The sequence below is a fragment of the Corythoichthys intestinalis genome, chromosome 15, assembly GCF_030265065.1.
Source record: "Corythoichthys intestinalis isolate RoL2023-P3 chromosome 15, ASM3026506v1, whole genome shotgun sequence".
NCBI classification, from domain to species: Eukaryota; Metazoa; Chordata; class Actinopteri; order Syngnathiformes; family Syngnathidae; genus Corythoichthys; species Corythoichthys intestinalis.
This window is the reverse complement of record NC_080409.1, coordinates 5,324,752-5,337,075: the sequence shown is the minus strand read 5'-3', so window position 1 is coordinate 5,337,075 and position 12,324 is coordinate 5,324,752. Positions and strand designations below refer to the sequence as shown.

Below are 12,324 nucleotides of genomic sequence, written 5' to 3'. Positions count from 1 at the left end.
TAAATCATCCTAAATGATTTTATTAACAATTTGAATACTCCTGTTAGAAAGATTCCATGGGTATACGTTCGTTCCCATAGCAACCAGTCAGTTACCTTATGTTATTGTCCTACGTCATTCGCACTGTGTATTCTGGGACCGAGAATAGGTGTAAGGTGCGCATTTCGAATAGAGAACGGCCACCTGTTAGACGAAGTATTAATCTGTGTGCGTCCATGAACGAATGCAAGTATTTTCCCTTCATGCCATAAAGTTCTTATGATAGGTTAGAACCGTTATCAGCGCGACAGTTTCATGTTTTTACTGTTACGTCGGCTGGTTGCTCCCGCTCGTTCTCGCTGCATCAAGGGGAGCGTTGTTTACATTATATTCGCGTTGCACATATGTGTTGAGAGAATGTGTTAGTTTAGCATCTTAAGATGATGTTGTACATCCACATGAGTGTAAAGTGCTTAATTTTCGCCACTTTTATGGCTAAGATGACCGCACGTGCACGCAGCGTGCTTCTGGGTTGTGCGCCCGCGCTCGCGCGCCCCCACCTTTGTGTCATTATAATATTATGTGTCATGTATGTGTGTTTTTGACTTCTTTACAGTCAATTTGCATTGTTTATTGCATCAGCACCAATATGATGTAATTTTCTTTCCTTTCAGAACCACACACATACCCACACATTCCAGTCTTCTTCCACACACATACAAATACATCAACATCTTTCCACGCATGCTCTCATCTGCTCATTGAGTGATTGTCATATCAAGTGCCATTGCCTGTATATAGTTGTGCCTGTTCCCAAGTTGGATTAAAAGTGCCAAAGACCAACTCCACTCTTCGCTTCTTGTGTTCTAACCGACACCCTGAGGAGAACCATAAAACATATTGAACCCAGAACCTCATACAGTCCATTAGTCCAAATTAGAATCGATAAGGGAATCGATAATGAATCGCATCGTTAAGCAATATCGATTATGGAATCTTAAAGTCTTATCAATTCCCATCCCTACTCATAATTGTGCATACGTGCGTGTGGGCAATGCAAGAGTGACCTGGTTAAATGTCTGACCCTGACCCTTGGCCTGAAAAAGTCTCCCAGTGCCACCCAGGATCTATGGTTTTCTGAATCTGAATGGATAATTCCGATGAATTAATCCAATTTTCTGCTGTATTACTGCTTTGTTTAGTAATTAAAAGTGACCTCCTTCAAGATTCCAGATTTTTCACAACCTATCACAATTATAATTCACGGGAAGTAATATTATATTAAAATTGATCACATTTTTTAATAATCTATTTTTTAATAACACTATTTACAGATTGCTGCCTCCAGGATGGATGCCAACCATTTTCTTATGCTGCTATTAATACGATTTGAGCTCTTGAGTTACTTCAATGAAGGTTATTCCATCCGAGACCATGTACCAGTAAGTCATGCCACGTCTTCATGGTGTGCAACTCTAAACTAGGGATGTCCCGATTGCATATTTTTTAACAAAAACAATGGAAAGAATGCTTTTGTTTAGTAAATGCTTCATTGAGTCCACTAAAATCCACTCAAGCTTTGACGCTCACGCTGCTGAAAACAGCCTCTCATTTATACAATGAGTTGCCACATAACACTTATGCAAGTTTAACGATGATCGTAGAGCTACCAAGCTTCACTGGCAAGATCAAAGCTACAAACCTGTCAATCATCGTTAACTTTAAGTACCAAACGGAAGCTAGACAGTTCTGCTCCACTGCTTAGCAGGAGGAAGGGGGAGATGCTGTAGCGCTGAACGAGCAAGACGCAGAAAAACATTTATATATATTTTTTTTTAAATTAAAAACCCTATCCTTTTCACCTGATTACTATCCTCTGAAAAATGGCGCGATCGGACCGATTTCCCATCATGTGATCAGATTGGGACATCCCTACTCTAAACTGTTTGATAATGTGGCTATATCGCCAGAATGAATTGTTGTTGTTGCAGTGGAATCGACTGGCAGAAGAGATGTTGTATCTCCTTATCATCATAGTTGGTATTGCAACTTTATGGCTCATATTAGTTTAGACAGTGCTGCATGCTGTGGCTGACCAAGGTCATTGCAGGTGAGCGCTACGTCCCCGGTGTCACGGACGTGACGAAAGAGGATGTCACGATGAGGGAGGTCATCCACCTGCTGTGCATTGAACCCATGGCACATAGTAGTTTGGTCAAAGGCCTGCCAGATAATGTATGTAATGCCGTGTTATCCTGCGTTATACACAAAAAGTAATGTACAATAAATATCAATGTTTTTTGCAGGAGAGCCATGAAACAGGTCTTGAGTCTGTAATAGATAAAGTTGCCACATTCAAGTACGTACTTGAGTTCAAATCAAGGAATAATATTTGTTTTCAAGGCTTAATTTGTTGTTGTTGTTGTTACTTTTTCTTTTGAATGTAGGAAACCAGGAGTGTCAGGGCACGGATTATATGAAGTGAAGAGGGAGTATTTGGTTCAATTCAATCCATTCTTCTACCATTATTCAAGATCACAGCACAGCAAGGTACTACATCTCATTAACTCTCTTACTTTATTTATCATTCATAAAATACTTCTTTCTGATCTGGTCTAGGCTGAAGAGTCACAAAAGAAGAGGCGTGTTCACGATGGGGCTGATAAAGGTAATCGCTGCAAATGTCTCTCCTTCACGGCCCTCTCTAGTTATTGTATACTACTAATACTATATACAAACCAGTCACGTCTACTAAATAGAGTCGTACCTCAAGGTATGAAATTAATTTGTTCTGGAGTGGCTTTTGTGTTACGATTTTTTTTTTGTATAATGAATCGCGTTTTACATGTAAATTGCTTAATTCGTTCCCAGCTCTACTAAAAACCACATTAAATTTGCTGTCATGTCCTCTGTTCGCCCGACTTTATTTGTAATGCTTTATCGCCCTCTATTGGCGCCTTTTTTAGGTTCCAGCAAATTCTGCAGACGTTATCACATGACTCCTCAAGCTCATAGCAAACTCTGTGTGCTAAAAGACAAGCTAGCTTCGGTTGCCATTGCCTACTACTGTATTTTATCTCGCTTTAAAAGAAGAGCAGCATACTTAAGGGGATGGGATGAGACAGATTATGACCAACAGGGCAACAGCATTTTATGGCGCGGCATTTAAAAGCTGAAAGAAGGAAGTACATACGTATCTTTTACAATATTGTAGGGTATTTTTACCTCTCCTAATCTGAAATTTCTCTTAACAAGAAGCAATATTTTCCCGTTTATACGTGTCATAACCTGAAAATATCGTTTGTAGAGACGTTCGTAAGTAGAGGTATCACTGTACATGATCATTATGTAGCGCATTTCGTGTATACTTCATTTACATTATTGCATTGCTGCGAGAGGGCATTATGTATTGCACTCAATATGTCGAAGTACCAATGTACTCTTTATATATTTATTTATGTATTTTTATCCATTTTTGCTCAGCTCTGCGTCCTCCGGTGCCGCCTCCTTTCTGTCCGGCTTTCTCAAGCATCGTACATCTCCTCTGCTGTGACATCCTTGTCTACATCCTCAGACGCTTGCTGCAGAGGGCAGCTGAAGAAAAGTCAAATCTCTGGAGTGAAATAATGATCCAACGGGTAAAAAAACTGCATGCGACTCGGCTATGCTTGCCACCTTTTTTTTCCCTTTGATATTTGTCGGTTAAATTATTTACGTGCAACATCTTAGCTAGAGCATTATTCACACACACAGTCTCCTATTCTAATCACATTTTTCACAGCAGTCCTGTCGTAATTGAAAATAATTTAGCGAGAGTTAGGAAAGATACTTGCAAATGCATACATTGGTACCTCTTCACACGACATTAATTGGTTCTGGAAGTAGTCTCATAACCCGAAGATTTAAATAAATACAGACACATTTTGCATGTAAATGCCCTAATCCGTTCCAAGCACGACTGACACCCGACATAAAATTTTATAATTGGGTTAAAACCGGAATAAAAGAACAGCCAAACACATTTGAATCATACCTAACCTAATCAAACCGTTGATACTGTAAAGAAGTAGATAGAACAAAATTCAAAGAAACTTACTGATCGTGTGAGGCAACGTCCTCTTTCACGAGATCAATGGTGCCTATCGCCTATCCCGCTCTTTGTGAGACACAAACACGAGAAGCCTTGTGCTGATTTAGCTTAGACGTCGACCTGCACTATAAACGATAACACTGTGCACGTTATCATACTGCGACACCCAAATGGCGTACTGCAAGCAACACGTCCCTTCCGCTCATTAATATTCATGGCATTAGGTACTGTTGCTAAGCTAGGACAAGCCACCGTTTGTCCCTAATAAGAAATGAATGGAAATCGTGTACGAAGGAGATGTTTACAGCGCTAAACCTACCAATTCTCTCCGGAAATGATGTGCCTGGTGCCAAATTGACTGGCATAGATGTGGAAGAACATAAAAATGTTCAGTTAAAGAGATGGCTTTAGTGTCGAAGGCTGAAAAAGACGAATATAACGAGCCGACCTAAGCATAGCTTTAGCTTTTTTTTATCGACGCGACTGACAATGACATTCTCCGGTTTCAACAAGCTATCCTTTACCATCAGCCCTGTCTTTCATATATATCCTCTGGTTGTCCTACGTCTCTTACCGTTCTTGGGGGTAATTTAGTTAGCTTTGTGTAGCGATCACAAATGCTACTCAGTGACAGCCAACGAACACTTTTAATTTTTTCATTGATAACACATCTTTATCCTATAATTTATTTACACTTCCCCCTTACTAAAGTTGTTTTTTTTAATATATATATAACAGAAACGGTAACAGTGGCAGTCAGATACCATTGTAATTTTTTTCAGGTCATTCATTGTCAGACAGAAGCAGTACGGCACAACGTTACGTTAAAAAAATTAAGTAAAAATATAAAAATGGCTTACATCTTTGTCCTCTGAAAGACCATGCCAACCCAACATAATGTTTCCTGCATATGAAACGTGAATGGAATCGCCGAGCTGGTGTTAAAGTCCGCGCAAGTTGATTCGGTTTTCACATTTTTTCCTCCCGAGTTTTTGGTTTCCGGGAACGTATGAAGAAAACATCCTTCATGGTCGTAATGTCTAGAGTCTTTTTTACAAGTTCCAAAAAAGCAATGCGTGATCGGCATGTGCGTTTTTGAAAGATTCCCGGTGAAAAGTAGCACTTTTTACGTTGGGTCTATGCGAGGGCGGGTCTATAATGTCCCACTTCGGCTTTACTTCCGCTTTACGATGCGACGTCACGGTCTAAAAATAGCCTGCGTGCGGTACGCCATTGAAAGGTCATCAACAATAGGCCAATAGGCATGCCAAATTCCATGGCTAAGCATGATGGGAAACATTATGACCAACAGGGCAGCAAGATCTTGTGGCGCAACATTTAAAAGCAGGGAGCAAGTACGTACGCATCTTTTGCAGTATTGTATAGTATTTTTGCTTGTCGTTACTTGAAATTTCTATCTTTGCAAGGGACAATATTTTCACGATGAAACGTGTCATACTCGTAACCTGAAAGTAACGTTTGTAGAGAGGTACCTCTGTATTTAGGTCTAAAGGCCGTGACACTTTGCAGCGCGCAATGCTCTTCAGCAAACCCACTCATTTTGTATGTAATACATAGGGCTGTCAAACGATTAAAATTTTTAATCGAGTTAATCACAGCTTAAAAATTAATTAATCGCAATTCAAACCATCTATAAAATATGCCCTATTTTTCTGTAGATTATTGTTGGAATGGAAAGATAAGACAAGACGGATATATACATTCAACATACTGTACATAAGTACTGTATTTGTTTATTATAACAATAAATAAACAAGATGGCATTAACATTAACGTTTTGTTAAAGCGATCCATGGAGAGAAAGACTTGTAGTTCTTAAAAGATAAATGTTAGTACAATTTATAGAAATTTTATATTAAAAACCCTCAATGTTTTCGTTTCAATAAAATTTGTAAAATCAAAAAACAAACTAGTAGCTCGCCATTGTTGATGTCAATAATTACACAATGCTCATGGTGCTGAAACCCATAAAATCAGTTGCACCCAAGCGCCAGCAGAGGGCAACAAAACACCCAAAAACACAAGTAACAAGTGGACATGACACTGTGCTGTCATTTTAATCTGTTTGAGCGGGGCATGTGCGTTAATTGCGTCAAATATTTTAACGTGATTAATTTTAAAAATTAATTACTGCCCGTTAACGCGATAATTTTGACAGCCCGAGTTATACAGTATCTTTGTTAGGTGTTCTAGGTGTCACGAATGGAGTACTGTAATTTTCGGACTATAAGCCGCTACTTTTTATCCTCATTTTGAATCCTGCGGCTTATTTCTTGATTTATTTGAGTTAATAGGTAACACTTTATTTGGAAGTGGTGTCATAAGACTGTCATAATTATGACACGACACTGTCATGGGCATTAATGCCTATGACAGATTTCAATAAGTGTCATCCGATAAATTTTGTCACTTACTCCATTTCTGTCCAGTCGGGATCTTTACATCCATTAAAAAGTGAGATAATTTTCATCCAAACATGTAACAAATGTAACAATCAGATTAATGTTAAAAAAAACAAGAATAGGGTAAAGAATAAAAGTTCATACACTCATGTAAAGCTGTCAGAGCATGACGGGCAAATAAAGAGGACTTATGGATACAAACATACACATATAGTAGAGGTCCATCTTCACCAATTAGATTCCAGGAAGATGCTAGGGAATGGCCAATGGCAGAGCAGCTATAAGTATGTTACGTTCAGTAAACTCAAGGAGCTGCGAGTAGCAGCCCATACTGTATTTTTCCTTTGCAAATCCTGAAATTTACTTTGTAACAAGAGGCAATATTTATCCGGTTGAGGCGTGTCTTAACCCGAAAATTCCTTATGTAGAGACGTTCGTAAGTAGAGATGCCACCGGATATTGAACATAAACACACACCCACACAAAAATATATATTATTTTTTAAATGTAAATAAGCTCTGCCTCTACTTTGCAGATTTTCACAGGATAAGAGGTCCCAAACCCGCAAAAAATGAGGAAAAATGTATTCTGGACAAAATTCATAAAACCCTGTTCCTAGAATCTCCATTGTAGAGCGCATTCAAAGTGTCACTTTCTTGCAAGTTCTTAAGAAGCATTTGCCAGATCAAAAGAATCAACAATAAATGAAACTCAATGCGTCGGATAACACCAAACCACTTTCCCTTGCTCCACGTAGGCCTTGCACCTTATTGGCCAGGCTTTGCTGGAAGAAAAAAGTCAACTTGAGGAAAGCGCTTCAGGGGAGGTGACATTTGATTTTAGCCTGAAGGCTCGCAGTAAGTCTACATTTTCTCTGACGTATGAAATGGAAAAACCTCCGTAAAGTTGCGTCCCCCATCAGACGCAAATTTAGGTAAAAATCATATCATTAGTTTATGCTAGGGTTGTGCTCGTTTGTGCTGGGAAAAAAAATCATTTGTGCTGCTATCATTTTTGAGATATTAACATTTTTTATAGGTCAATCTGAGGTCAACCAGCCCCCCATTTTGATTAAAAATGGCATCAATCGTTTGTTCCGCTGTTATTTTTGAGATATTGAGGTATTAATTTCATGTGATAACGTCACGCAGCCCCCATTTATTGCAAAATGGACCCGAAATGGTGCTATTTGCTTATGCTACGTTTGTGCTGTAAAAGTGTTTGTTTGTGTTGCTATCGTCTTATAGCTATTATGATATTAGTTTCGAGTGATGACGTCAATCGCAGCACCTCGATCGCAGCTGAATAAGCCATTTTGCAGTAAATGCAGGGCTGCGAGTCACCTCATCACTCCAAATTAAGTAGTGTTGCACCATTTTTTGGCACCGATGACTGTGCAGTATCAGCCGATACTCATACCATACTAATACAATTCCGTTTATCAGGCATGAAAATGGGTCAGGGGTTAAAAAGGTGAGAAGGGTGTGGAGGAAATATGTTCCAGTACACTGTACACCCCAACAAAATATTGAGCTCTGTCGACCCACAGTGTTTCAGCAGGGCCGTGCAGAGACCGGTGGAGGGGCGGGTGCTCGTAGATCAAAAGGGGCACATGAACAAGTATTTAATACACCTTAAAACAACATAACTTCAATTTTAACCAGCTTTAGATAATAATTGGCTGCGACTGTGACATACTTTAATTGGGAGGGGGCAACAGTGAATAGAAATCAAAACTGTCATCAACACTTTCTGGCTGTGACTCAGTCAGTCTGCCTCTTTTCTTCCTTCAATTCATTCATTCTTGTTTAAAAATAGTGATGCACGATAATGCATTTGTCAGCCGATACCGATAACCGATAATTTCCTCCTCGTTCCAACCGATGACCGATAATGTCAAGCCGATAATTTTATTAAAGATTTATGTAAAATTTTAAAGTATACACAAGAGAAAATATTGCTGTGCAAAAATAATATTGCTCTTTTTTTTCCAACATCAAATATGAACAAGTAGTAGTAGTAGTAGTAGTAGTAGTAGTAAATTCCAACATCTAAATAAAGACAGATTGTCTGACATTGTGTAATGGTAAACTTTTGGCAACAATTACTTACAGAGTAAATTCATAAGTTGCACAAAAATGGCTTTAAAAGTATGCCATTCCTAAAGTATAACATTACTACACAGCAAAAACACAGCTCCTTAAGACTAGTTAAAGTCCCTTGTTTTCAGTGTAAATCTATTGGAAATAAGTTAAATTAACTGCCAGCACTTCAAGTATATTTCACTCAGATTTCTTGAAGAAAAATGGCCAGCTGAAAATAAGCTTAACAGCCTTATTTTAAGCAATAAATTATTATACATAATCCTAAAAAAAAAAAAAAAAAAAAAAATTGTCAGAAATGTTCTTTATTCAAGAATATGTATGGTTCAAAACATTTGAAAGCAATTTTTTTCTTGATTTAGGTGAAAAATGACCAATTTTTTTTAGATGTTTGGGCTTAATAAGAACAAATTGCAATATTTAGTTCAAGTAGGTGGAATAATCTGGCACATTCAACTAGTCTTCAACACTCAAACAATATGGGGAAAATTATTTGACTAGATTTAAGAAGAATGATCTGATTAAGACGTCATAAATTTAAAGCGTACTGAATGCATTACTGACTGGATGACTTCTTTGTGTGGTTTGGTGCATGTTACAATCATCAACTAACCACTGTGCCGTCATGATAAACATGGTTTGTTGACATCACCTGTGTAAATGTCCGTGGTCCGCGGTAACTGATGTGATCGGCATGTCTTTCACGAAGAACCGTGGTCGTATAAACTGCATTATTTTTTCATCCAGGGGTTTGGCTATCGGGTCATTTCGGGAATTTCCTCCCGCCTGTGCCCTTCAGTCCGCCCGGCTGCCAAATTAGCACCCGCGCCAGGCCTCTGTCTTGAACCGGAGTGGCGGCGGCAGCCAAGTTTGTACCGGATATCCGCCCGCCCCGGCCGGCTCGCTGCAGCGCTCGCTTCGGTGCATGGCTCTGCTCTCATGCTCTACCCGCCTAGGGCGAGGCGGCGGCGGCCTGCCGGACCGGCGGGCTCCGTCGGAAGACAGCTACTTGTCAACTATCGATCTCGTGAGGTGTTTAGCCATAGATGGGAGTTTACCACTCGCTTTGGGCTGCATTCCCAAACACCCCGACTCCCGGAGGACCGCAGCGTCTCTGTATCGTCACAAGCCCTGTAGCTTCCTTTATAGTTTATTTGTTAACAATAGCTTTAGCATTCGTGCTAGCAGCAGCCTCGTATTCGTTCCAGAAATCATTGTGATGCAGTTTTAAATGGCTGCTGGGTTAGTGCTAGTGGTGTTCAATGAGGACGCTTTCTTTACGCCTTGAGGAACTGTTTTGTAAATGGCGAGCGCGTCGTTTATTTCATTTCACACACGGGAAAAGCAACGCACGCCAGTGAGGGCGCCTCAAGGCCCTCAACATTGATGTGTAACACCGCCTCCTCTATGACGCCGTACTCCTAAACCCCTCCTCCCACAGGGGCTTCAGAGAGGGGAGGGGTTGAGCAGGCGGCAGTGAAAAAGTGGAGAAAACTGCTTGGTTGCGCACATTTGGAGGCTAAATCAAGTATATAATTATCGGATTGCATTATCGGTTTATTTTTTTATTATCTGTATTATCTGTGTGACTTCATAATTGCCATTATCGGCCGATACTTATCGGTAGCAGATATTATCGTGTATCTTTATTTAAAAATAATTCGGTGGGGCAGTAACATGTTTAAAACTTACCATAATTCTTACATTTTGAAGTGCTTGAAAACCATTTATAAATGATACTTTGGTGAAAAAAGTGAAAAACATGTCTTATCATGTCGTATCTTTTTTCCAATGTAAAATCTGAATAAATACATTGAACACGCACAAAAAAATGGGGGGGGGGGGCGCTACTTCGCGGTTTTCATTTATTGCGGCGGGTTCTGGTCCCCATTAACCGCGAAAAATGAGGGATCCCTGTATTTCTGAAAAGCTTTAAGAAGCAGGACTCATTCCCACAACTCGTCGGGCCGGTGTTGTGCCGACACCGGCCGACAGCTCAAATCCAAGCCGAAAATAACGCGTCTCCGTCGGACGACGGGAGCGATGTGAGGCGCCCCCTCCATCCGAGAGCATGCCGCTTAATTTGACTCAACAGTGTGTTTCTTCATTTATATTCCCGCTAAATACACAAGCTTGACGCCAATTTAACGGGAGCTATTTTTTTTCATGGGAGATTTGGCTACCTCTGGCAGTGTTCAACGCAAGCTGCAACGAATGGCAGTAACTTTTTTATATCGCAAAATGTGAAAACGACTGAAACCATTACTCACCAAATTCAATCTGCTGGCAAATACAGGCAAGTGTGTATGCTGCGCTCTGGTCTGCCCCGGTGTGGATAAGGCCTGCTTTTTTTTTCGCAGCTTTGCAATGCAACCAAAGGCTCTCCGAGCACTCCATGTACAGTAAGGAGTGCGCGCGTTTGGAATAATGGAACGCAGCTTGGACCGATGATTGGTTCTCGTCAGCGAAGCATCTAGAAGGATTTGCTGACTGTGTTCTTAAGTGCTCAGTTTACGTACTAAATTAATCACATGATGATAATAATAATAATAATTAAATAAACCCCCCCCCCCCCCCCCCCCCCAAAAAAAAGAATTTCTCCTCGGATCTACGCAATTCACGTAGGTCGCCCTTTTTGACTTCAAAACGGCGAATTTCGCCGAAAGGTGAGAGATTTTCATGCCTGGTTTATATATGTCGGAAAACACTCAGATGACTTGAAGTTCCGCTTTGAGACGCCCAATTTAGCCATATTTCAAAATTGTCCAATATATACGTATGATACATCATTGGAAAGCTTAAAATCTTTTTTTTGTCTTTCTTAAGAACTTTCTGGGGGAAGAAAATTTTTGAACAGGAGGGCATTTTAAAAAAATTAAACAGCGAAACCCTATCTGGAGGTGAGAGCATAATTAAAGACGCCATGATTTCAACTAGAGATGTCCCGATCACGTCATTTTCAAAGTATCGGAATCGGCAAAAAAATATCGGCCATGCCTTTTTTAAATATATATATATATTTTAATTAAATCGTTGTCTAATTGTGTTTAACGTTACAGACATAATATGTTACACTCATCCAGAGTCTTTAGTTTAGGCTTAATGCTTAATGTAGTGTTATCAATTAATTGCGGCGGCAATTAATTGATTGACAAATATGTCACGTTAAGATATTCTGATAATAGATAACCTGTTGTGATGCCGTTTTACCTATATAGAGCAGGGGTCCCCAACCTTTTTTGCACCACGTACCGCTGTTATTTGGGTCTTTTTTTTCACGGACCGGTGTTCTGACAAATTTTGCAACCCATCAAAAATTGCAACGATGCAGTTGTGCGCATGCGCGTAACGTTAAACATAGCCGCAAAATGCGCAAATGCAGCGATTCCAAAGTAAACACTACAAACTTTCTTGAAAGAAATGAATATTAACTTACGTTTGATCATGGAAGGACTTGTAGAAAAGTTCTCCTCAGATTCATCCTGCCACGTAAGCTTCACACAACAGCTGCACACCGCGCTCACCATTAGCGACTTCGCCTTGTCGTTAAACATTAAGAAGCCCGCTTCACAAAGATACGATGTTGGAAATTGTAGCAAGGTTTTCAACGCTCTTGTCGCGATGTCAGGATATTCCAGGATGACTTTAATCCAGAACCTCGGTAGAGTTGTTGTCTCAAATGTACGTTTAATAAGGTCGCCGTCATTTGCGATCTCTCTGTTTATTCACA

General features: G+C 39.9%; 1 protein-coding gene across 4 annotated transcripts in view; it reads left to right on the top strand.

The window, feature by feature from the left end:
• ubr1 (ubiquitin protein ligase E3 component n-recognin 1) overlaps positions 1–12,324 on the top strand; it is a 112,559-nt gene that overhangs the window by 57,114 nt on the left and 43,121 nt on the right. For 3 of the 4 annotated variants that reach the window (XM_057858762.1, XM_057858760.1, XM_057858763.1), the window contains exons 19-26: positions 1,314–1,421; positions 1,971–2,019; positions 2,090–2,214; positions 2,286–2,338; positions 2,427–2,529; positions 2,599–2,647; positions 3,463–3,617; positions 7,250–7,349. In XM_057858762.1, the coding sequence (XP_057714745.1) occupies positions 1,314–1,421; positions 1,971–2,019; positions 2,090–2,214; positions 2,286–2,338; positions 2,427–2,529; positions 2,599–2,647; positions 3,463–3,617; positions 7,250–7,349 (742 nt within the window). The remainder of the gene's footprint in view (positions 1–1,313; positions 1,422–1,970; positions 2,020–2,089; positions 2,215–2,285; positions 2,339–2,426; positions 2,530–2,598; positions 2,648–3,462; positions 3,618–7,249; positions 7,350–12,324) is intronic. The other variant, XM_057858761.1, reaches the window with a different exon arrangement.